General features: G+C 53.8%; 1 protein-coding gene across 1 annotated transcript in view; it reads right to left on the bottom strand.

Moving 5' to 3' along the window:
• The window catches only part of HID1 (HID1 domain containing), a 19082-nt gene extending 5994 nt beyond the window's left edge, over positions 1–13088 (bottom strand). Inside the window, exons 1-12 of the mRNA XM_035026079.1 lie at positions 12915–13088; positions 6532–6681; positions 5853–6023; positions 5181–5297; positions 4467–4573; positions 4084–4200; positions 2174–2396; positions 1926–1982; positions 994–1134; positions 727–817; positions 386–537; positions 201–279 (exon numbers count right to left, since the gene is read on the bottom strand). Coding sequence (XP_034881970.1) covers positions 201–279; positions 386–537; positions 727–817; positions 994–1134; positions 1926–1982; positions 2174–2396; positions 4084–4200; positions 4467–4573; positions 5181–5297; positions 5853–6023; positions 6532–6681; positions 12915–12980 — 1471 coding nt within the window. The 5' untranslated portion in view covers positions 12981–13088. The remainder of the gene's footprint in view (positions 1–200; positions 280–385; positions 538–726; positions 818–993; positions 1135–1925; positions 1983–2173; positions 2397–4083; positions 4201–4466; positions 4574–5180; positions 5298–5852; positions 6024–6531; positions 6682–12914) is intronic.
• Between the last annotated feature and the right edge of the window lie 12732 nt (positions 13089–25820).

The raw sequence follows: 25820 nt of genomic DNA, 5'->3' as shown, positions 1-25820 counted from the left end.
CTTCCTTCCTTCCTTCCTTCCTTCCTTCCTTCCTTCCTTCCTTCCTTAATATGCCTCAAAAATTAACCAGTACATACGCGGCTGCCATCATATTGCTATTGGACTGGGCAGGTTTGAACCAGGGAGGCACGGCAGATCAGCCTGTGGCCTGGCGCCACCTGGTGGTGAGCATGGGGAAGGCGGGCTCCCAGCACCCCTACCGTTGACCACGATGGTGAGCAGGCAATCGAAGAGGGGCTGCAGCCGCTGGTGACCGCTGGTGATGATCTTGTGGAATACCTGTGCCGGGAGGCAGAGGGGTGGCCATGGGGTCCCCTCCACCTCCAGATTCAGCCGAAAGGACATCCCCCATGCCCCCATGTCCTGGATGAGGGAGCCCCCTCACCACAATGAGCAGGTCTGCGTGGGTACCGGTAAAGACCGGGATGTCCATGGGCACGCGCACCGAGTAGGGCTTGTTCAGCCGCACCCCAAAGTTCCGCTCCCCGCTCAGCAGCAACAGGATGAAGACTCCAATGTGCATCAGACCCACCCGAGCTGCAGCATGGGGTACGGGAGAAGTCACCACACGGGGTAGGCACGGGAGGAAGGAGTGCAGGGCAGGGACCCATCTCGGAAGCACTGGAAGAAGCCCTTCCTGGGAGGTCAGAGGCCTGAGCCTGAGCTCGTGGGGCCCCGCCCCTTTACAAGGAAGCCCCCAGGATCTTACGTCCATCCCAGCCTTACAATGATCCGCTCGGGCATCATTGAGGAAGTAGAGGATGGGGACCAGGATGTCCAGAACATCACTGCTCTTGAGCACAAAGAAGAGGAATTTCTGGAGGAAGGGAGTGAACAGGTGGGCAGGGTCAGAGCGGAGACACCTGTGCCTCACCCTCTCGCCATCCCAGGAGTCTCCCCAGATGCTGTCCCCATCCCTAGGCTATCCAGAGCAGCCGCTCCCCACCTCAGGGCACGCCACTGCCCGCCAGGCTGGACCTGAGGGCAGCCCACCTTATTGAAGTCACAGAGCTTCCAGAAGAGGACCAGCAGCTCCTGGTGGAACTGGATCTTCTTGGTGGAGTTGGGCAGGTAGGTCTGGAGCAGGGGGTTGGAGAGCAGCCGGGCTATGCCCTTGAGGATGAACTGGAAGTCCTGAGCGGGGGACAGCAGGGATCTGTCCAGTCCAGCTCACAAATGTCTCCTCACTCCCCCAGAGCCTGGTCCCACCTCTAGAGCCTGAAAGGCCCAGATTCTGTCATCAAGTGCTGTCCTGAGGCAGGCCCCTCAGGAAGCTGAGCCCAGGGCAGGTCTGGAGAGAACCCCTGCCCCTTCCCCAGCCACAGGTTCCCCCATCCCTGAGCAAGGCTGCTCCTAGTGACCCCCCCACCCACACCCACACCCTGAACCGGCCCCTGCCCATCTGGACTCCGTGTGGACAGATGCCATCCCCCTCCCCCTCCCCATCACCCTGTCACACCAGAGGTTCACTCTCCTATTCTCAAAGAGCTGTCACTTACTAAGTACCTGCTACCAGTAATCCTCCCAAGAAGGCGAGGAAGCAGTTACTGTCCCCACGTCACAGCACAAGAACCTCCCCCAAGGTCACAAGACACACAAACTCGGGTCTGCCTGGCCTTTAAGTCCATTGTCCTTCCCCCCTCCAAAACCTGACATCAGAGCCACCTCCTCCTGGAAGACTGCCCAGTTATCCCTATCCAGTTGAGGCCATCAGCCCTTTTCTGCATCTCAAAACCCTTGAAGTCCTACCATCATTATATCACTTGGGGTGGCCAAGTCCACGGGGACCGTGGTTCCTTCCTGGAGGGGTCAGGACTCCCACTTACCCCATCTCATCTCCATCCCCTCACCCCCCTGCAAGGCCAAAACCACTGTGGCGGGTGGGCATTGAGAATGCACTGGAGCAAGAACAGTGTTCCACTCACCTCCTCACGATGGATGCGGGACAGGTAGTTCACAAACAGGTTCTCGGGTCCTGGAGGCTGCCGAGAGTGGAGCCTGGGATAAGCAGGTGGCTCCACCCCTCGCCCCGACCTCGGGCCTAGGTGGTGGCAGCAGAGCCCCCTCAGACATCCCCAGGCTCACCATGAGGGGCCCCCTTGCCCAGCTCTGCTAAAGAGGGAGCCCAGAGCCTGGCAGGGCCAGCTGCCCTCCCCGCCACTCCCATCCTTACGTCCATGTCGTCCATGGCAGTGCCCGTGGTGGTGCCGTCCACCGTGGGGCTGGTGCTGGTGGCACGGTCATGGTCCAAGGTGACAATGAGCACCTGGGCAGCCTCCTCCACCAGGGGCTCCCGGTAGTCGGAGAAGAGCAGGTGGTTGTAGGGGATCCCGTAGCCCACAGGGTCATAGGCACACACGGTGTTGAGGAGGGAGGTAAACAGGGGGAGGGCGTGTCTGCAGTAGAAGAGGAACAAGGCTGTGGAGACCGCCCAGCCAGCCTCCGTCCACCCCTCAGGTGGCCACACGGGAGGGTCCGTCGAGCCAGCCCCTCACTCGACAAGTGTTTCAGTGCTAGCCCCAGGCTGGGAGCCAGAGAGCAGAGCCAGGCTCACCCCTTCCTGAGGAAAAGAGACTTCTCCTTGTCCTGACCTGCATCCGGGACCCAGGCCAGGCTAGGCCAAGGGCAGGGGAATTTATACCAAGAGCGGGGTGGCCAGTTATGTGGGAAATCACGTCCACACCCCTTAGATTTTTCCCCCAAGGGCTAAAGCCTACTAAAAAAAATTAAGACTTCGTTTAGAGCAGTTTTAGGTTCACAGCAAAATCACGAGGAAGGAACAGAGAGATTCCCCCATGCCCCACCACTCCCACCCATGCACAGCCTCCCCGCCTACTGACATCCCACAGCGGAGTGGCTCATGTGTTATCATCAACAGACCTACATGGACCCGCCATCAAAGCCCATAGTTTACACTGGGGGCCATTCGTGGTGCTGCACAATGTAATGACATGTCCCTCGGATCTGAGGGGCAGGTGCCCTCCCTCAGGGCTTCAAAGCAGGAGCTGGAGTACCCCAGGGAGGTGGGCTTCCCCTCAGGGAGCAGAGCATGTGCTCGATCACCCAGTTCCCAGGCCACAGACTGTCATCATTCAGAGATCTGTAAGAAGTCAGGGTTCAAGCTCCTTATCTTACAGGCGAGGAAACTGAGACCCGAGAGGTTACGTGAGTGGCAAAGCATGGCCGCTTGCCTGATAATGCTGGTGAGAAAAAAACAAAAAAACTCTGGCCAGCTTTGGACTGTGGCGGGTGGAGGGGGTCTCCTGGCTTGCCTTCTCTTCTGGAGGAGGAAGAGAAAGTTGGGCAGAAGGCCAGCAAAACCTGAAGGATAAGGCATGCCATGTGGGAATGAGAGTCTGGAAGGAAGAAGGTGAGCCCCCCTCAGGGGCACTGCCCCGGGCACTCCCTGCACAGCCCTGGGCACAGCGGGAGCTCGCGTAGCTTCTTTACACCCTCAGTCCCCCCATGTGGCACCCCCAGAGCCCAGGAGCGCCCCCGTGTGGGCCAGGCCTCCCCCCCTTCAGGGTGTTCATTACGCCCTCTCCCCAGCCACTCTCTACCCTGCACAACCCCATACTAGCCACTTGTGGCCGCTGAGAGCTTAAAACGTGGCTGGTCTGAATTGAGAGGTGTTGTGACTGTAAACTACACAACGGGATTTTGAACACTTCGCCTGAAAAGGGAATGTAAAACATCTCGGTAATATCGAGTACATGTTAAATACTGCTATTAGGTGTATATTGGGTTAAATGAAATATTACAATTGATTTCACCCCGTTTTTTTTTACTTTTTTCACGTCACCACTAGAAATGTTCAACTTATGTTGACATCAGCATATGTGGTTTGCATTGTATTTCTGCTGGACAGCACAGCTCTGGATGGAGGATTCAGGACCTAGGCACCTGGGGCCCCCCAGTGGGACACTGGACGGCGTGGGCGAAACGTGTGGCTGTTAAGTTACAAGCCATCGCCACCAGGGGGAAGCACCTCCCCTCAACTAAGACTCCGGGCTGGCGGGCAGCCTCTGCTCGGGGCTGCCTGGAAAAGGAGGAGAATGGAAAGGCCGGCCAGGGGCCCCTCACCTGTTCTCCGTGGAACAGAAGAACTGCACCCACGGGTTGGTGCCACCACCGTCCGGAGCTGGGGGCAGGTACATGGCCTCAGAGAAGCACGTCAGCAGCAGCTTCAACAGCTCCATCCTTGGGTGGGGGGTTATGGCAGGGCGTTCAGTACCTGGAGATCTCCATTCTTCTCTAGGACGGCATGCCCACACTGCCCCGCCCCGCCCCAGCTCAAGTCCATGAAAAGAAATGACCTCATTTTATCCCCGTCAGGCTGCTGTGGGGTCACCAGTGGACAGGGTCTCCTTGAAAGACCCCAAGCACGGTTCCCTCTCTGAGCTGGGGAGTGGGGGGCAGGCCTGGAGTCCAGCTACACTTGGGCTCTGGGTCCAAGCAAAACTCACCGGTTCACATCATGGATGTAGTTGGGCTGGGGGGAGTGAGCAAAGCCCACGCCAGCCTCCCAGATGTATTCACAGCTGTCCAGGGAGTGGACGTCCTCCGCCGAGTCCTGGGGACATGGTTTGGGAGCGGTCAGGCTGGGGGTGGCCAACCCAAGTCCCCCCACTGTCGTCCCTGGGGGCAGAGACCCTCATATTCTCCTAAAGACAGACCCTCAAAATGCCCCAGGTGATAATGCACAAGGGAAGAAATTAATGTTCTCAACCTCTTGAAAGCTAATTTTTCTTCTCTGGTTCTTTTACTTGATCAGTCCAGCTTGAGGCAGGGAGAGAGAGATAGGGAGGGAGGGGAATGGAATTGGGTGCACCTGGTGGTGCTCGGGGATTAGGAGGGGGCAGAGAACACTAAAGGTCGAGTCCATGGGCCCACAGGAAGTGAGCAGGCCAGACCTCCTGTGTCCAAGCCCCACACGCCCATCCACTGCCCAGGCGAGGACAATGGGTGCTTGTGCCCAGACTCCCGGATAGAGGGGGCAGGGCCAGGCACCAGCTGGCTCCTCTCCAGCTATGCCGGTCACAGGCCCTTCCCCAGCCCTGCCCAGCTCTTCCAGAGCAGCCCCTGCCCCCGCGGGGTCCTGCCCAAGGGAAATTCAACCAGCCCCAACCCAGGACCAGAGCCCTCCCTAGCCTAGGGGTGGGAGACTGGGGGGCTCTCACCACAGTGCTCCTTCGGTGGCTCTGGACAGTGAAATCTGGACAGAAGAGGAGGTCGGCGATGGCCAGGAGCAGGGACTCAGCGAGGGGCCGGGCATTCTCATCATCACCCTCTCCCTGCTCAGGATATAGCACACAGGCCGCCTCAGTGGTCGCTGGCCGAGGAGAGGTGGCCCCAGGACTTGGGGGATGGAAAGGGTTTGGATCTGGGCCCAGGCAGGCACCCATGGGCAGAGGGATGAAGGAAGAGACCGAAGGAAAAGGAAGGAAGATTCCCAACCACCCCAAACCTCCTAAGGCAGAAGGGGGCAGGAAGAGGAGTGGGGTTGGGACCCAGGAAGAAACCTCCCCACTGACTGAAAGGAGCCAGGCCAGGACCCGAAAACTCTAGGGCCTCGGCCCTGCTGGAATCACTGGGGTCCTGCCCTCAGCCAGCTGCCTGGAGATAAACCAGGGAGGGAAAGGGCGGGGAGGGAGAGTGCCCAGCAGCCCTGCCCCCACATCTGCCCAGCAGATGTGGGAGATGACCCCCTGCCTCAGCAGCAACCCCCATTCCCCTTCCCCTGTACTTCCCAAACCCCACGAGAGATTTGGAGGAATGTGATGGGCCCTGAATGGGTTCTCTCCCTGTCACCACATCACCTCCCACCCGGCCCCACAGCCAGGCCCACAGACCCCTGCTCGCCCTGCCCCGGGCACTGTGGACCAGAAGAAGCCCCTCCAGTCGGGGTCCTCAAAGATGTAGGGCAGCACGCGGGTGAGAAGCCGGCTGCAGTTCAGGACAATCTGCTTCTCCTTCTCCGAATGGCAACCGCTCTCGGCTCCCTGCACCAGCTTCTCCACAGCCTGTGGGGACAGGCAGAGGGGCACGCTGGACAGGTGGGGCGTGGGGGCCTTGCGCTTAGGGTCGGGATGGGCACCCCAGGCTTCAGAGGGGGAGAGGCAGACAGGGCCATCCAGCCCAGGGGGGACGGGAAGTGGGTCAGAGAGCAGCCTAGAGCATCACCGGAGAGCCCAGCCCACCGCTCACTGGCTGAGACCTTGCTGAGTGACCACCTGTCAGAGCCTGTTTCCTCATCTGTAAGACGGTGACATTAACAGGACCCACCACACAGGGTGAGCTGAACGAGCTGATGTGTGGACGCCTTCACAGAGGGTGGCTGCCAGGGTCCCCTCCCCGCAGAGCCAGTGGGTCAGACGTGGGTACCGCCTCGAGACTGCCCAGACCTGGACAGGGGGGATGCCGTGGGGGCTGCTCTCTGGGTCCGCAGGGCTGGGCCAGCTTCAGCCTCCCCGGAGGGTGGGGAACGGCTCAGCGGGAGTGGCAGCGAGGGCCAGAGCACCTTAAGCTCACCTTGTAGCACAGAGTGGCCAGATTGGAGGGTGACTCCTCCCGCACGGCCCGGATCTCTGCCGCTGGCACTAGTATGAAGACATCCTGCACTGAGGTGGCCGTGTCTGCCCAGAACTGGTCCCAAAAGGCCTCATCGGTGGCTTCCACAGGCTGGAGGGGGGGCGGTTTGGTGTGTCCAGAGTTGTTATATAATCTCTTGTCAACAGGCCCACAGTGTGCCCAGTCTGCAGACAAAGGAGCCCCAAAAGGGAAGCCACGGCCCCCCTAGTCCACCCCTGCTGGTGCCCAGGGGCCCTCCCATGGTGGGGGGGTGGGGGGAGAGGAGGGACATCCTTCAGCCATTGTGAGCTCGCGCTGGTACAGGCAGGCTGGAGACACTGGGCACGGATGTCAGAGGTCAGCCAACCACTGAGTTCGGCAGCCAAAGCCTAACTCGGTCCCCAAGGGACAGAGTAACTCACCATCCTCCTCTGGTCAGGCCTCCCTACCTGGGGACCTCCCCAGACCATGCTGCTAGGTCAAGTGCTGGGGGCCAGACCCAGGTTGTGCCCCTCCCCAAAGGAAGAAGACAGGGGATGTGTGCTCATTTCACCTAAGCCCAGCCTCACCGTGCCACCCTCAGCCCCAACTTCTACCCTCTTCCTGCATGCCCAACAGATGCCAGATCTAAAGAAGCCAACCCCCACGGCTCTCTGACCGCACCCGCCCCTCCCAGTGCCCACTGCTAGGGCCGCTGTTCAGGCCACTCTTGCCAGGGTCCCAGCTCCAAATCTACGACCTCAACCCTGCCTGCACACCGCCTCGAGCCCATGTTCAAGGCACAGCACCAAAGGCACTGTTCCCTCTACAAAGACCTTTGGGGGTCCCCGCTGCCTGCAGGATCGGGCCAGACCATCAGCCAAGATCTTACCTAACATACCTACATGCATGCCCACGTGCACGCCATGTATGCACACGTACACACTGCCCGTGGGCACACACACACCTGTACTTGCTACCCCTACAACACAACACTGTCACAACCTCTCTTTGCCTGTGCTCCGGCTGTCCCCTCTTCCCTGCATGCCCACCCTTCTGATCCCGAAGTCCCACCAGTCCTATGGAGGCCATACACTGTAAGTACACTGGTGCCTTTTGAATCCTACGGGCAGTCGCATAGGGAACCAATCTGAATCGGGGTTTTTTTGTGTTTTTTTAAGATTTTATTTATTTATTTGAGAGAGAGAATGAGAGACAGAGAGCACGAGCGGGAAGAAGGTCAGAGGGAGAAGCAGACTCCCTGCTGAGCAGGGAGCCCGATGCGGGACTCGATCCCGGGACTCCAGGATCATGACCTAAGCCGAAGGCAGTCGCTTAACCAACTGAGCCACCCAGGCGCCCGAACCAATGTGAATCATAAGCGCCACTTCTAGAAATCCTTCCTAAGGAAATGATCAGAGATGTGCACCTATAAGGAGGTTCGCCGATGTGTTATCGTTGATAATAGTGAGAAGTTGGAATGATCCTAAATAACCAACAAGCAGGAAACACTCAAAAAGTTAAGGCCCTTTCGTAGAATAGAATATTACTCAACCACCAGGGCCATGTTGCCAAAGACTATTAATGAATGAAAAATGCTCACGGTACAACCCTGTGTGGAAAAGATAAGATATAACACTAACTACAGGATGGTCACACTCTTTGCTAAATTATATAGTAATAAAAGCCTAGACAAAAATGACAGAATGCTCATAGCGATTATCTCTCTGGGTGGGTTTTTTTTGTTTTTTTTTTTTTAAGATTTTATTTATTTGACAGAGAGAGACACAGCGAGAGAGGGAACACAAGCAGGGGGAGAGGGAGAGGGAGAAGCAGGCCTCCCACTGAGCAGGGAAACCGATGCGGGGCTCGATCCCAGGACCCTGGGATCATGACCTGAGCCGAAGGCAGTCGCTCAACCGACTGAGTCACCCAGGCGCCCCTCTCTGGGTGGTTTTTATTTTTTTGCTTATATTTTTCTGCAAGGACGCATATTTACTATTTTTTCCTTTTGAATAGTCGCCTGCTGAGAGGCCAGGGTGCCCAAGGCACTCTTGCGAACAGCAGCTCCTGCAAGAGACCCCAGTTGCTCCATCATCCTGGCCTCCTCCCTTCTCTGAAAGGGTCGATACAGGCCCTGCTACCACACAAATCCACATACAGTGTGCTTTACTCTGACCATCAGAAAAAAATATACATCTCATTTAAAAATAACTCTGTTCGGGTGCCTGGGTGGCTCAGTCGTTAAGCGTCTGCCTTCGGCTCAGGTCATGATCTCAGGGTCCTGGGATCGAGTCCCGCATCGGGCTCCCTGCTCAGCGGGAAGCCTGCTTCTCCCTCTCCCACTCCCTCTGCTTGTGTTCCTGCTCTCGCTATCTCTCTCTCTGTCAAATAAATAAACAAAATCTTTAAAAAAAAAAAAAAAAGGAAAAATAACTCTGTTCTGGGGCACCTGGGTGGCTCAGCCGGTTAAGCGTCTGCCTTCGGCTCAGGTCATGTTCCCAGGGTCCCGGCATCGAGCCCTGAATCAGGCTCCTTGCTCAGCGGAAAGCCTGCTTCCCCCTCTCTCTCTGCCTGCCATTCCCCCAGCTTGTGCTCTCTCACTCTCTCTCTGTCAAATAAATAAATAAAATCTTAAAAATAATAATAATAGGGCACCTGGGTGGCTCAGTTGGTTAGGCGACTGCCTTCGGCTCAGGTCATGATCCTGGAGTCCCTGGATCGAGTCCCGCATCGGGCTCCCTGCTCGGCGGAGTCTGCTTCTCCCTCTGACCCTCCCCCGTCTCATGTGCTCTCTCTCATTCTCTCTCTCTCAAATAAATAAATCTTTTAAAATAATAATAATAATAATAATAACTCTGTTCTCCGAACCCCCTCTTCCCAGAATTCTCCCAGAGCTCTGGACCGACAGGTTTGTTCCCACCTTGGAACCCTGCTCCGCACCCTCAGTCACTCAACATTGGCCCTGACTCCAGGGGTCTCAATGCACTTGCCTCGAGGTCCCATTAGCCCACTGGCCCTTCCTTCTTCCCTGACCCTGCAGTCGGGGCAGATGGCAGATTCTCAGCCAATATTTGTTCAGGAAAAGGTTGTCATTCGTCCTAGAGATCCCTTCAACCCAGTCACTGGGCATGCCTGAGCATCAGTGGGGCTGTCCAAACTCAGAGCTGGGTTTGAAAGTGTCGCCGAGGTCCGTCTCGCCCACTCCCCAAGCAATGCCCCCCTCCAAGCTACAGGGCAGCAAGTGGCCATGGCCCCCAGGACAGGCCTGGTACCAGAGCCTGCTCGGTCCCAGAACTGGTAGAGCAAGTTGCTAGGGGAGAAGAACAAAGGCCAAAGGAGGGGCCTAGGGCTAGGGTTTTCTAGCCTCAACCAAGGCAGCCCTCTGACGGTCCCTGGGATCACGGGGCACCACCTGCCGGTGTGGGGGGCCAGGGCTGGTGTGGGGAAGGACATCCTAGAAAACCTGTGAGCACCTATGGAAAGCTCCCCGTCTCTGACACTTCCCCCCCTTCCCCGGTAGCCACTACCCCCTTAAAGGGGCAGAAACTCATCTGAGCACCAGTGGACTTGACCTCTGGCTTAGTTCATCAGGCAAGTGTCACCTGGGGACTGAATTCCAAACGAGGAGAGAGACTTAAAAGGAGACTTAGGAGGCCCCCAGCTAGCCCAGCCGAGAAGCAGGCTGAGTCCCAGCCCTCCAGCTCCCACTGTGGCCTGGATGCTTCAGCTTGGTGCCCATCACCTGGCTGTGATCCCAGGCTGGCCTGATGCTCCAAGGTGTTGGCCAGGGTCACTGGAGCCCCTTGGGCTTCTGAGGGGAGAAACATGGCTCAACTCCTGTCCCAGTTCCCTGAGCTGGGCCCCACACAACCCAAGGAAGCTTCTCAAATCCAAGCCAGTTTGTTTAAAAAGAGTATTTTTTGTCGCAGATGGGAAGGCCCATGCTGCCAGGGCATAGGGATTGAGCCACCCTGGGGGGAAAACAGATATTCTTACCGCAGCTTCGCTAGCACCTGCTCAGGCCAGACCCCCCACCAGCTTGGGAGCCCAGCTGCAACTTCTGAACTTTCTGGGGGGTGAGGGGGAGCAGAGGACCATAAGTGCTCTAGCCTGCTAAGGGTGACCTGTTCGGGAGCACGTGTCCCCGCAGCATTCACACGCACATACATGTGCACACATGTACACATGGACCCACCAGGTCTCCCCCTGCCTATGGCAGAGAGTCTCCAAAAAGGCAGATCTAAGAGAGGGTCCCACCCACCCCAGGAAAGGTCCAGGAAACACAGCCAAAACTGCTAAGCCTCAGGACCAGGGTCAGGCCTAGCCCAGGGCAGGAAGAAAACAGGATGCAGTGCAGGAAGGCAGGGAAGGCCCAGTGGCGAAGGCCCAGCAGCAGCAGCTCACGCCCAGGCCATAGGAAAAGGTTCTGGGTTGGCTTGTCTGCTGCCCAGAACAAACATCTGTGTTCGTGGCAGAGCCTCTAAGGGTCTGAGACTGGAGGACACCCTGTGGACAGCTGGCCTAAATCTCCTTGGAGACACTGAGTGGCAAGGTCTGGAACGACCATCTGGGATCTGGTCTTCACTCCTCTGCTGCCCAAGCCAGGTCACTACACAGGACAGGAGGCTTCGGGGTCTCTCCCTCCAGCCAGCCCAGGTCCCTTCCCACTATAGGGCCCCTGTGGTCTCTGGAGGGAGATCCAGCCCGGTATCTGGTTCCAGTGTTGACCCAAGCCAACTCCCTGTCCTCAGCTGGGAAACGGAACAGCACCATCTCAGTCAGCTCCATAACAGGGCTGCAGCCAGGGAAAGCTGGGAACACACCATATTTTGGGGAGAGGGCCAGCACAGGTAGGAATTTAGTCCACCCAGATCCTTTGGGACCTGACTGAGCTCATGCTGCCCGCCTGGCAAAGGACCCTGCTGGCTGAGTCAACAGCCCATAGTTCATTCCTCCAACAATGTGTTTCCTTCCCCAGGTAGGTAAACATGGGAGCCTCCCTCCTGCCTCTCCCTGTGGCCCCACATTGAGGGGCTGGGTCACCTGCTGCCCACAGACCTAGGAGCCCCATCCCAAAAAAGCCAAGTACTAGAACTAACCAGGAGCCATTAGGGAAGTGGCAAGAAGCAGTCTCGTTTCTATCAAATGCCTCTTAGCTGGGACTGGACTCTCCAGAGGCCCTGGGCATTTGCCAGGCACCTGACCTTTCTTTCTCTTGTGGGAACGAGAGAGTGTTAGGACCAGAGAGGTCTGGCCTCTGGAGCTGTGATCAGCTGGCTGGGGGAGGACGGATCCCTCAATCCCACTCTAACTGCCAAGAGGAAGAGAGAGCCCTGGGGGTAAGGGCAAGAGGAAAGTCCCAGATGGCAGCAGGTCCTAACTCCCTTGAAAGTGGGGGACCTGGAGAGTCAGGGCTGGGCATCTCTGCCAGAGCAGCCTGGTTCTGGGGTAAGGACAGAAGGGGTAGACAGGGAAGGAGCCAGGTCCTGTGTGTTGGGGGCAAGGAGGTGGCCTCTGTGCTACTTGTGAACTCAGGGGGAGTGTACTGGTTGAACGACACCCCCAGGCCCCACACCAGCCAGTCAAAGACAACCTGGAGGGTTCTCAGCCCTGACTCAGAGAACAGAGGGGACCTGAAAACACAGCCATCCCCACTGCTGGGCCTCAGAGAAGGAGCCCCAGAGAGTGGTGGTCCCCAGCTGAGAATCGACTCCACGGGCCTGGGAACAGGTCCCTTTGCTAGGCTGCAGCGCTGCTCGCCACTCTGCATGTTCTCAGGAAGACCTGGGCCCTCCCTGGCTGTGGGCATCGACCTGGGCCCAGCGAGGCCTCTGCCACCCCGCACCAGCTGTTTCCCCGACCCGGTAGGCGCCGGCCCGGCTTTGTTTGCATTGAATCAGCCGGGTCTGTGCGTCCAGGAATCGCGGGCACCGAGGGGCAGGGAGGGGAGCAGGGAGGCGGATGGGTGGGTGGGGGCGGGAGTGGCGGTGAAGCTGAAGATGCGGGGCTGGAGGGGTGGGAGCGGGGGTGAGGTGGGGGGAGGCGGCGGGACAGGTGGCGGACAGCGGCGATGCTGGCTCAGGGAGTAGGCACACGTCAGCCTAAGGTGGCAGCAGCGACTGCGGGTAGAGGGATATTCCCGGGAGAGGAGGCTGGGGGTGAGGGGCTAGGGTCGGGGGATGAAGCCCTGGGGTACAGGACAACGGGTCCCGCTCCGGCCCTGGCTTCAGCGTCACCCTGCAGGCCAGTCGGTCCCCCATCTCCTCACGAGCCAAGTTCGCGCAGCTCCCCCCCCACCCCCGCCGGCCCTGCCCAGCCCCCAGCCCGGCAGGTGGGTGGGGAGGCCGGGGCCCCAGGCGCACCTGCGTCTTGGTGGTAAGCTGGATCACCGCCTTTCGGAAATTCAGCTTAGAGTCGGCCGACCCCATAGCGCTTGAGCCCGCTCTGGCCGGGCCCCGGCCCCGGCTCGGGATCCAGCTCCAGCTCCGCGGCCCCCGCTGTTCTCGCAGAAGAGGAGCGGCGCACCCCGCCTGCCGGCCAGGCGTCGGCCCCGCCCCCGCTGGGCTCCGCCCTCACGTGGCTCCGCCCCCGCACCTGCCGCGCCCCGCACCGCCCACTCCAGGCGCCGGGAGTCGGCCCCTAGGATCCGCTACGGCGGCTTGCCAGGCGTCCTTCTCAGCTCGACCCCGTGCCTCCGCGCCCTCTCTTCTGCGTCGGAGTGCTGTCCCCGTTACATCTCTCCCATTTCCACTCAGCCCCCAGGGCCCGCCACTCTCCCAGCCTCCCGTTCCCCGCCCCCATCCCCACCATTGGTCCCCACGCCACTCTGGGCCCACACTTTCTCAGCCAGCTCTCTCCCTCAGAGTTTCTTCCATGTCAATCCCTGTTCTCTCCATTCCTTTTTTTTTCCCCCTGAGCATCTGCTTTCTTGGTTCCCTTTTACTGACCTGTCAAACCCACATCACCAGACAGCCCCGCTGTTTTTTTCCAGCCACAAGCTCCAGGCTCCAGGAAAGCAGCTCCCTGTGGTCCGATGAGAGTGGGAGGTCCCTCTGGGTCCCACAACTCCTTTCTGGCCACCTACCTTCCCTGAGAATCCGTTTAAGTCCATCTATTTCAACAAATGTGTTGCGGAACTGGTATTTACTAACACTGTGTCAAGGACAGGGACATAGGGGTCTTAAGTCACAAGGCCTGCCCTTGATGAGCCATTAGCTTGGGAAAGAAACAAGGAAAGAATTAACCGTGTTTCAGCCGAGTGAGTCTTTATAGAAGCAAATTAATATTTTTTTATTCTTATGTTAATCCCCATACATTACATCATTAGTTTTAGATGTAGTGTTCCATGATTCATTGTTTGTGCATAACACCCAGTGCTCCATGCAGAATGTGCCCTCCTCAATACCCACCACCAGGCTAACCCATCCTCCCACCCCCCTCCCCTCTAGAACCCTCAGTTTGTTTTTCAGAGTCTATCGTCTCTCATGGTTCGTCTACCCCTCCGATGCCCCCGCTTCATTCTTCCCTTCCTGCTACCTTCTTCTTCTTCTTTTTTTTGCAAATTAATATTATTAATGATGATGATATGAGGACAATATCTCTAGCCCAACAAAAATCTACCTCTGAGGTAAGTACTATCCCATTTTACAGCAGAGGAAACTGAAGTTCAAGGCAGTTACGTTACTTGCCCAGAGTCACACAACTACTAAAGAACAAAACCAAAAAGGCAAATCCAACTCTGGCTCCAAAAGCGGCTGCACTTTCACAATATCATCTTGCATACTATGTCTGGAAGCTTCTGGCAATCCTAGACACTTCAAAAGAAAGTGGCATTTAGCTTAAATAAGAATTCCACAGGTGAAAAGCGAGGGGTGCACCATCTATCCAGTGAAAGGGTGGTAGGAGGGCAGGGTAGGACAGGCATGGACACAGGGAGGAGGGGGGCAGGGATGTTGCCCTGTCACTGAAGGAGCAGACTGCACAGGATAGCTCTGTCCTTGCTCCAGAGGTGGGTTTTCCCTGCCCTGGATGAAATCCTGGGCAGGCTTCATGGCTTTTCTAATCGCTCCAAGAAAACAAATGAATAATGTCTTTATTTGGCATAAAAAAATAATAATAAAATCCAGTCCACCCTACAAATCACCCAACCTAAGTCCAGGCCAGAGAGACATTAAAAATTCAGAATTTTAGGGGCGCCTGGGTGGCTCAGTCGTTGGGCGTCTGCCTTCAGCTCGGGTCATGATCCCAGGGTCCTGGGATTGAGCCCCACATCGGGTTCCCTGCTCAGCGGGAGGCCTGCTTCTCCCTCTCCCACTCCCCCTGCTTGTGTTCCCTCTCTCGCTGTCTCGCTCTCTCTGTCAAATAAATAAAATCTTTAAAAAAATAAAAATAATAAATAAATAAATAAAAATTCAGAATTTTAGTCACCAGGGAAATGCAAATTGAAACCATAACGTGATAATTATTACATACCTATTAGAATGGGTTAAAAAAAAAACACAACAGGGCGCCTGGGTGGCTCAGATGGTTAAGCGTCTGCCTTCAGTTCAGGTCATGATCTCAGGGTCCTGGGATCGAGTCCCGCATCGGCCTCCCTGCTCCTTGGGAGCCTGCTTCTCGCTCTGCCTCTCTCTCTCTCTCTCTCATGAATAAATAAATAAAATCTTTAAAAAAATAAATAAAATAAAAATTTAAAAAATAAATTAAAAAAAACACAACAATACCAAATACTGGTGAGGATGGGGAGCATTTATATTTTCTTATAAAGTTAAATATACAATTCCCATATATCTCAATAATCCCAGTCATGGTATTTATCCAGGAAAAATGAAGGCATCTATCCATACAAAAACCCTATGTAGGGCGCCTGGGTGGCTCAGTTGGTTAAGCAACTGCCTTCGGCTCAGGTCATGATCCTGGAGTCCCTGGATCGAGTCCCGCATCGGGCTCCCTGCTTGGCAGGGAGCCTGCTTCTGCCTCTGACCCTCCCCCCTCTCATGTGCTCTCTCTCTCTCATTCTCTCTGTCTCAAATAAATAAATAAAATCTTAAAAAAAAAAAACCCTATGTAATGCTTATGGCAATTTCATTTATAATCATCAAAGAGTGGAAACTACCCAAATGTCCATCATCTAGTGAATAAACAGATGGGGTTTCACCCATACAATGGGACTAGTATTTAGTGACAAAAAGGAACAAGCTACTGATACAAGCAGCAACAATGTGGATGAATCTCAAAAGCACTGTGCCAGACACAGAAGGCAGCGTACTGTATTATATCATTTATGTGACATTCTGGAGAAGACAAAACAGTGGGACAGAAAACAAGTAAGTGGTGGCCTTGGGCTGGGAGTAGGATGAGAGACTGACTATGAAAAGTTATGAGGAAACTTTTTTGGGGTGATGAAAACAGTCTCTGCTATGATTGTGGTGGTAGTTTCATGACTGTATCATGTTTTGTTTTTTTAAGATTTTATCTATTTATTTGACAGAGAGAGAGACACAGCAAGAGAGGGAACACAAGTAGGGGGAGTGGGAGAGGGAGAAGCAGGCTTCCTGCCGAGCAGGGAGCCCGATGCGGGGCTTGATCCCAGGACCCTGGGATCATGACCTGAGCCGAAGGCAGATGCTTAACAACTGAGCCACGCAGGCACCCCATGACTATGTCATGTTTGAAGTTCATATAACTATACACCTAAGAGGGGTGAATTTTATGGTATGCAAACTATACCTCAATAATTTTGACTTTAAAAGAACAAAAACCAAGGGCGCCTGGGTGGCTCAGTTGTTTGAGCGACTGCTTTCGGCTCAGGTCATGATCCTGGAGTCCCTGGATCGAGTCCCGCATCGGGCTCCCTGCTCGGCAGGGAGTCTGCTTCTCCCTCTGACCCTCCCCCCTCTCATGTGCTCTCTGTCTCTCTCATTCTCTCTGTCTCAAATAAATAAATAAAATCTTAAAAAAAAAAAAACATTCTTTAAAATAAAAAAAAATAATAAATAAAAGGACAAAAACCAAGAGCAGGTGCTAACTGGTCATTTCGAGAGAGTCATTGTGAGCCCTTTGGCCTGTGCTGCACTCAGAGCCATTTCAGGGATTTGCAACCAGGAACTCCAGGTGGCACCGAGATAATACTGGTCATCCGTGGACCTTGCTCTTCCCATCAGCTTTCATGGGATGGATTTAAATGAGTCCATTTATCCTCATCCAACCTCAGAAGGTCTTCTCCCATTCACTGGGCATTCTGCTCCTCAGGAAATCTTAGGTCCATCTCCAGGAAATCTTACAAGGTCCCTGGGCACTCTTGCCCCCAGAGGATGGAAAAAATATTAATATCGTCTTAAGGAATGTGACTGCTAATACATCTAGGAAATGGAAAAATACCCGTTTATCCCCACCACCTGTTTATTGTCTCCAAGTTAAACTTAACATCCTCCCTAATCCCACCAACGATTGTTTTTTAAATGCTGTTGGTTATTGTTTAGTGCTTACTGAAGTGTATACAGGGAAGATGGCATAACGACTGGAATTTGCTCTAAAATACTGTAGCAAAGGAGCACCTGGGTGGCTCAGTTGGTTAAGTGTCTGCCTTCAGCTCAGGTAATGATCCCAGGGTCCTGGGATAGAGCCCCGCATCAAGCCCCACATGGAGCCCCGCATCAAGCGCATCGGGCTCCCTGATCGGCAGGAAGCCTGCTTCTCCCTCTCCCACTCCCCCTGCTTGTGTTCCCTCTCTCGCTGTGTCTCTCTCTATCAAATAAGTAAATAAATAAGTAATCTTAAAAAAATAAAATAAATAAAATACTATAACAAAGAAAACAAGACAAAGAACACACAGGCAAGATGAGGCAAATGTGACAGAATCTTGGTCATTGTTGAATCTGTGTTGAGTGTGTGGAGATTCATTGTACTGTGTGCTCTACTTTTGTGTGTGTGCTTGAAAACTTATATAGTTAAAATTTTTGAGGAAAAAGACTGGATTTATATAGGAAAAATAGTAGTAAAACAGAGCTTTTGAAAGTTTAAAGAAATTAATTATCCTTATTAATTTGGAGATTCCCTAGTAGGTTCTTAGCTATGATTTCCTATGTGGAAACCATGGTATGTCCTCCTTTTATGCCCAGTGTAAAGGAAGAGTCCCTGTCTGTGGTTCCTAGAGCCCCTTTTTCTGAGTTCAACCATCAATTATACAAGAAACTAATATTAACTCAGCACCTGCTAAGGGCCACATACCTTGCAAGGTGCTAGGGCCTGAGCTACAAAGGCAAGTTCCTACTGCCAAGAGAGGGCAAACATACAGGCAAGAGAGAGCCTTGGGGTCAAGAGTGAAGTCTGTCCAGGGCCCTGGCAGGGAAGGAATAGAGGAATGGTTACCAGAATCCGGAGGAAGAGTGCCCAGTTGTAAGAGAGGGCTGAAAGGAGCAGTGACCTCACAGGGTCTGGAAGGGAGGGACCCATGGGATGGATACCCCACCTTCACTGTTCTCCTGAGCCCCGATTTCCCGCTGGTGTTTCCCATCAGTGGACTCCCAGAAAGCAAAAGGGCAAGGGAGCCCATTGTTGCTGCATGCAAAAGTTTCAGCCTCTGGGCATGGAGCAGATAGAGATGATGGAAAGAGAGCTGACTAGGCACACAGAACATGTCCCATATCCAGGTACGAGGAACACGCGAAGGAAGGCCCAGGAGTGCAGAGAGCCTGGTGAGTGCAGAGAGCCTGGTTTGCCCAGAGAACAGAAAGACCAGCTTGGGCTGAAATGTAGAGAGACAAGAGATAAAGCAGGAGAGGCGGGCCAGGACCAGACCATAGAGGGCTGCATACATCCTGTTAAAGAGTTTTTTGTTTTGTTTTGTTTTTAAAGATTTTATTTATTTATTTGAGACAGAGAGAATGAGAGACAGAGAGCATGAGAGGGAAGAGGGTCAGAGGGAGAAGCAGACCCCCCCCGCTGAGCAGGGAGCCCGATGTGGGACTCGATCCCAGGACTCCAGGATCATGACCCGAGCCGAAGGCAGTTGCTTAACCAACTGAGCCACCCAGGCGCCCTCTTAAAGAGTTTTTATCTCCCCTTATGAGCAATGAGGAGCCTCTGAAGCAGGGGAATGATGTCGTTGGATGTCATTATGTCTTGGCAAAGTCATTCCAGCTGCTGCAGGAAAGATAAAGTGAACCGAACACTGGGAATCCAGCCAGGGTTGGGGGGGCGGGGTGAGAGATGACCAGGGTTGAGCCAGGCAGTCACAGGTGAGATGGAGAGGAAGAATGTAAGTGATGTCTCCAGGTGGAAGCGTGGAACTTGCTTGTCAATTTGATGTATGTTCCAGGTGTAACAACCTCCCACCAAACGTGATATACAACAATAACCATTTTATTGTAAATTCTGTGGTCAGTAATTCAGATAGGACCCAGCTGAGGTGGCCTGCGTCTGCTCCATGATGTCTGCAGCCTCAGCTGAGAAGACTAGAAGAGGTAGGGGAGGGTTCACTCAGAACAGCTGGGACCTGGAATCATCTGGAGGCTTCTTTACTCATATATCTGGTGCCTGGGCTGGGAGGACTCAAAGGCTGGACTCAGCTGGGGGTGAAGATGGTAGCCCCAACATGCAACTTCTACATGCGGCTTAGGTCTCTCACAGCTCTGAGATGGTGTCCCAAAGGGTGCATACAAAAAGAGGGTGTCCCGGGAGAAAGAGGAGGAAGCTGCATGGCCATTTAGTACTGAGCCTGGGAATAACATTTAAAGTCACTTCCACCATACTCTATTAGTCAAAGCAATCACAAGCCCATCAAGTTCAAGGAGAGGGAACCTACACCCACCTCCCCAGTGGAAGAAGTGTCAATGGAGTCGGCGCCATGTTTAAAACTGCGACATTGGGGCTCCTGGATGGCTCAGTCAGTAGAGGTGTGACTCTTGATCTTGGGGTTGTAAGTTTGGGCCCCATGTTGGGTGAGGAGATTACTTAAAAATAAAAAATCTTAAAAAAAAACAATAAATCGGTAAAACTGCCCCGCCATGGGTGATTCTGTCCCCCACGCTTCATCCCCCCCAAACCCGATCCTTCTCTCTCCTGACCTTTGCCTGTCTTCTCATCTGAGGAAATGGCACCTCCCAGGTGCTCAAGCCCAGAACCCAGTGTCACCTTCGGTGCCTCTCCTCTTGTGACCCCCACATCCAATCCATCACGAAGACCTAATGATGTTATCTCCCAGACAAATATTTTCTACCTCCCTCATCTCCTCTGCCCCCACCTTTGCCAGGGCCCCCATCGCCTTCCCCCTGCAGCAGCCTCCATCCTGCCCCCCCTAATCTGTGGAACACCCAAGTCGTTATAAAATGCAGCTCACAATGATCCCCAATGAAAACCTCAGAGCCCTTTGTTAGGAACAGCTTTCACTGGGCCCCGCCCTGACCTCCAAGGTCCTGCAGGTGCTGGGCATCCCCCCCACCCCACCCCACCCCACTGAGCCCCCAAGTTCCACCCACACCACACAGAGGTCTTCCTTCATTTCCTCAAACCCTCCGAACTCTTTCTGTGCAGGTTGTTCCTTCTACCTGGGACATCTGTCCTCCCACTCTCCACGTGGCTGCCCCTTTCTCATCCTTGGGGTCTTATCTCAAACATCCCTTTCCCTGGGAGATTTCCCATTCCCAGCTGTTATTTTAGCGGAATGTGTGTGGACTAGAACTTTAACCATCATTTAAAATCTTTTTGCCTCTTTATTTGGTTTATGTCTGTCTCTCCTGAAATATAAGCTTCAAGCGAGCAGGGACTGGGTCTGTCCGGCGCCCAGCACTGGCCTGACACACAGCAATTCTTTACTGGGTGAATGAATACAAGCAACTCCTGGGTCACAGAAGGTGGACCCACTTTGGTAGTTCACTTCAGCCAATAGGAGCCACACATTTTCACGAACTCTTTCTCAGCTTCAATGTGTAGTTCTTTTAGGAGCCTTTGAGGTGGGGCAAGTGGACAGAGAGAGAAGGAAAGCCAAGGAAACCACTTGTTTCGAGCATCCACTTGTCCCTTCATCAGGCACCTGCTACGGGCCACCCAGAGTTCCTGCCCTCCAGGAGCTCTCAATCTGCCCAGAGGCAGATGGATCCCATGCAGTGGGGCTGCAAGCTGTGATACTGGGAAGCAAGATGCAGTGGGAGCTCAGGCAGCCGGCAGTGAGCAAATGTGCTTGGAACTCCTCCATAGTCTCCGAGGCCCCTGGCTCCGGCCTTGAACTGCAGGCCTCACCTGCCCCCTGGACGCCCCAGCAGGAAGGTAAGGTCCCTGGACAGGTCTCCCCAACCCAACTCAGGAGCCCTGTCAGAAGAAAGATTGTGATAGGCAAGGAATGGATCCTCCAGGTAAAAAAGTTGTAATAAGAATAATGGGAAAGATGAGGTGCCTGGGTGGCTCAGCCGGTTAGGCGTCTGCCTTCAGCTCAGGTCATGATCTCAGTGTCCTGGGATCGAGTCCCGCATCGGGCTCCCTGCTTTGTGGGGAGCCTGCTTCTCCCTCTCTCTCTCTCTGTGTCAAATAAATAAATAAAATCTTGAAAAAAAGAATCTGAAAGGCAAACACTGAACAGGGCTCGCATGGCCCAGGCACTGTTCTAAGCACTTGGCCTGTGTCCGCTTCCTGAATGCTCTCAGTAGCCCCATGGGGAGGTCTTTTTTTTTTTTTAAGATTTATTTATTTATTTATTTATTTATTTATTTATTTATTTATTTGAGAGAGCCAGAATGAGAGAGAGAGTGTGTACATGAGAGGGGGGAGGGTCAGAGGGAGAAGCAGACTCCCCACTGAGCAGGGAGCTGGATGCGGGACTCGATCCCAGGACTCCAGGATCATGACCTGAGCCGAAGGCAGTCGCTTAACCAACTGAGCCACCCAGGTGCCCCCCACAGGGAGGTCTTAAAGGAGTAAAGGGGGAGGCCACAGGAGGACCCTAAAGGTCACTCCACCGATGGCAGGCCTGGAGGTTTTAAACTGAAGGGATTTGAGGTAGGCATGCGGAAGCACTTCCTGACCACGAGGATGGTGAGAATCTAAAATAATTCCCCTCTCAGAGCAGACAGTTGTCTGGGACACACTCAGATGGTATATAGGGAACGAGGGGTGGAGGAGGAGGGGAGGGGGGATGGGCACCCGATGACCTCACTCGCGCCTTATCCCGCCCGGCACTGACTTCAGACTGGGGGATGGGGACAGATGGGGCGAGATCATTCAGTGCAATGTGCGCCCAGCGCTGGAACGACGGGTCTGGGGACAGGGAGGGCAGCGCGGCCTGCAAGGGTGGGGGCACCCAAGGAAGGGGTCCTGATATCGCCTGATCCCCTGACCTCCACCCAAGATGCGCAGCGTGCGGGGGCGGTGCGTACCCCGAGGGCCCGGAGGCGCGGGATGCGCACCCTGCCCCTCCCCCAGGGTGACTCGGGTGACTGGGAGCGGCTGGGACCCTCCAACGTCAGCGCTGCCTGCGCAAGCGCCGTCATTTCCGGTGGGCCGGGCTGGGCGGGTGGGTGGCCGTGGCGACTCTGCCGTGGTGTCCGGGTGTCCAGCCCCGCCCTGCGCCCAAGCAGCGCGGGGGGGGGGGCGTGGCGTCGCGGGCCCCCGCCCCCCCCCCCCCCCCCCCCCCCGGATTCCCTATCTGGTCCCACATCCAGGAGCTGGGCTTGCATTTCCAGGGTGCTGGGGAAGCGCTCCTGGTTGCTGGAGTGTGAAGCCAACCCCAGGGGACTCATAATGCCCAAGGCTTGGGGGACATCGGGTCCACCGAGGGCTCTGGCCATCCCAACAAGGAACACCACCCAGTAGGTCTGCCTGACACACCTAGGAGGTACCAGGCTGGGGGCTAACCAAGGTCAGATAGTTTACACTTCTGACCCCTGCGGAGGCCCTCTACCTCCTTAGAGGGAAGGGCCTGAGATGGGTCCCAGAGCTTGTTGGCTGCTAGCTCAGAGAGGCTGAGGAGTTTCCTTCCTCAAAAGCAGATTTGGGGCGCCTGGGTGGCTCAGTCGGAGGAGCATGCCACTCTTGATCTCCAGGCCCTGAGTTCGAGTCCCACCTTGGGTGTAAAGATTACTTAAATAAATAAACTTTATAAAATAAATAAACTTAAAAAAAAAAAAAGCAGATCTGATTTTCCTTCTCTTGGAATAGTCTAAAAACTGTTAAGGCTGGCCTGAAGGCACAGGGAGTAATCCCAGTGGGCAAGGAGCCTGGGGTTCCTATGCACCAACTCAGGCAAAGGGCCTGGCACAGGGTTGGTACGCAGCATGCACCTCCGATTCCTCAGCCAGCCACAGCTCTGCAGGTCACCTGGACCTCCACTCTCTGTCCCCTGCAGAGGGAGATAAGGAAGCCCCACCGACCTGGCAGAGTTGGTTTCCCAGCATTGGCCCATACCAGCCTCATGAGAATCCAGCCTCAATCACCCTGCCTATTGGTGGGATGGCAATGAGAATCCAGCCTTTGTAACATGTTTGTCCCTGCCAGGTGATGCTTCTGGGGCTGGGGCAGGAGGAGGGTGGCTACAGGAGAGGAGAGCCATGCTGAGGATCTGGCCAGTATGGTAAAGGCCAAAGGCTGGGAGGTGACACAGGATCTGGATGTTTGCAAACATGGGGGTCATCTAAGTCATCACTGAAAGCATCCTTAGCTCCAGGCGTTGGAGATGAATCTTCAGATGGGGGCTGCCTTTAGTTGCTCTAACTAGCATCCTCACTGTCCAGGCTCGGGAAACTGAGGCAGCCCTCCCCAGGCCCTGGCCCTCAGCCCTTGGCCCCTGCTCTCCTCTTGGGACTTCCTAAACTCCCTGAGGGCAGCTCTCCCACAGAGCTGCAGAATGAAGAAATGAACAGATGGGAGGAGGACTTGGTGAGTTGGAAGCGCTGACCAGATCCCTTTGGAACTTACTCCTCCTCCCCCCGCCCCCATCCTGCAACCTGCTGGTCCCTTAGACTCATTTCTATCCCCAGCTCAATGAATGGCATCACCATCCCTGGTTACTGGAACCAGAAGTCTAAAACATCACTCTGATTCTTCAGTCGGCTCATCTGCAAACTGGTCTTGCCTCCAAGCTGGTCTTGCTTCCACTCTTGCTCCCTCCCCTCCAATCCGTGCTCAAAATTGCCAGTGATATTTTACAACTGAAAATGAGAAGCCTTCTACTCGTTCTCTTTGTCCAGCTGGGGGGGGGGGGGAATATCCCAATTCCTTCCCATGGCCCTAACTCTGATTTCATCTCTCCTTTATCCACTCCACTCAGTTATACCAGCCTTCCGTCAGTTCCTAATATATGTCAAGCTCTTTTTGCCTGAAGGGTTTTGCCCTTGCTGTTGCCTCTGCCTGGAACATTCTCCCCCTAGAGCTTGGCATGCCTGGCACAATCTCATCCTTTAGGTATTAGCTTAGAGGTCACCTTCTGAGGAAGGTCTTTCCTGAACACTGAATCTAAACCTTGCCCCAAACTTGCTTACAGAACCCTGTTAATTTCCTTCATAGCACACATTGCAGGTTGTAATAACTTATTTGTCCCCACTAGAATGAAGGATGCACAAGAGCAGAGACTGCCTATGTCTCAGCCACAGATTTCTTTTTCTTCTTAAGTAAACTATGTTATTGAAGTATAACCTATATTCAAAGAAATGTGTACATCCTAAGTGTACAGGCTGGGGTGCCTGTTTGGCTCAGTTAGTAGAGCATGTGACTCTTGATCTCAGGGTCATTAATTCAAGCCCCACATTGGGCATGGAGCCTACTTAAAAAAAAAAAAAAAAACTAAGTGTATAAGTCAATGATTGTCACAAATGAACACACCTGTGTAACCAGAACCCAGATCAGGAAATAAAACATTCCCATCCCCTCAGAGTTCCCCACATGACTCTTGAAAGCTAAATACTATCCTGGTCAGATTCACTTTTGCCAGTTTTGAACTTTATATAAATTGAATGATCCCTAATGATGCTCACATCCCCAGAACTTTTAAATGTTACCTTGCACAGCAAAGGGAACTTTGCAGATGTGATTGAGTTAAGGACCTTGAGATGGGGAGATTATGCTGGATTATTGGGCGGGCTCAGTGTCATCATAGACTCTTTAAAAGCAGAAGAGGGAAGCAGAAAGGTCAGAGTGATGCAGTATGAGAAAAATTCAACCTGCTGTTGATGGCTTTGAAGATGGAAGAAGGGGGACACAAGTCAAGCAATGTGGGTGGTCTTTAGAAGGAGCAAAAAGCAAGGAAACCGATTCTTCCCTAGAGCTTCCAGAATGGAATACAGCCTTGGAGACACCTGTATTTCAGCCAGTGAGAGCCATGTTGGACTTCTAACCTACAAAACTGTCCAACAGTAAGTTTGTGTTGTTTCACATCACTAAATTTGGGGTAAATTGTTACAGAAACACTAGGAAACTAATAAAAGTATTTACTTTTTATGTCTGGCATCTTTCACTCAACATTTTATTTATACTGTACAACATTCCATTGCATGCATATACCACATTTTATTCATCGACTATTGATGGACGTTTGGGTTGTTTCCAGTTTGGGCTATTTTCAGTTGTGCTGCTATGAACATTCTTGTACATGTCTTTCATTAACATATCCACATATTTCTGTTGCACATATATAGGAACAGAATGGCTGGATTATAGCATCCATATATGATGGATGCTTCGATGCATTCCCCAGGCTCCCTTTCAGAACTGAAGGATTTGTTCCCCCAGCTGCTGGGAAGTCCTCAGCTGCCAGCCCTCTCTAAGAAGAGAGGAGCTGAAAAGAGCTCCTTTGCCTAAGATCACACTGCTTGTCATTCACCACCTGCATCCATTCAATGACTTGTGTACATGGGGCCCTCTCCCCATTGCCACTTGGAATAGCTTTGGAAGGTCTCTCCGGATTCAGAGCTGTCCAGAGTCAGGGGAGGCTTTTGTTAAGGTCACATCTCAACCCAATTCCTCCCTATGCAAACCCTGTTTCCTTCTCTTTCCCTGCAAGGGTTGATGCTTCTAAAGAAGTTGAACACTTTGTCACATGTTTGTTGGGTCATTTGGTCATTTGTAAAGTGCCTGGTCAAGTCTTTTACCCACTTTTCTACTGGGCTGTCTTTCCTGTGGATTTGCAGGTATTCTTTCTATATTCTGGATACAAGCCCTTTATTGGATATATTTGCCACATATATTCAGAGTTGGATATACTCAGGATGCCTCAACAGTCCTAATAACAATCAGTTACACGAATGCTCATGAATGCTTGAGTCTGATAACTCCTTTAAGGAAAG

Source organism: Mirounga leonina, unplaced genomic scaffold (genome assembly GCF_011800145.1).
Source record: "Mirounga leonina isolate KUSES-001 unplaced genomic scaffold, KU_Mleo_1.0 Mir_197, whole genome shotgun sequence".
Classification (NCBI taxonomy): domain Eukaryota; kingdom Metazoa; phylum Chordata; class Mammalia; order Carnivora; family Phocidae; genus Mirounga; species Mirounga leonina.
This window is presented reverse-complemented; position numbering and strand designations above follow the sequence as displayed.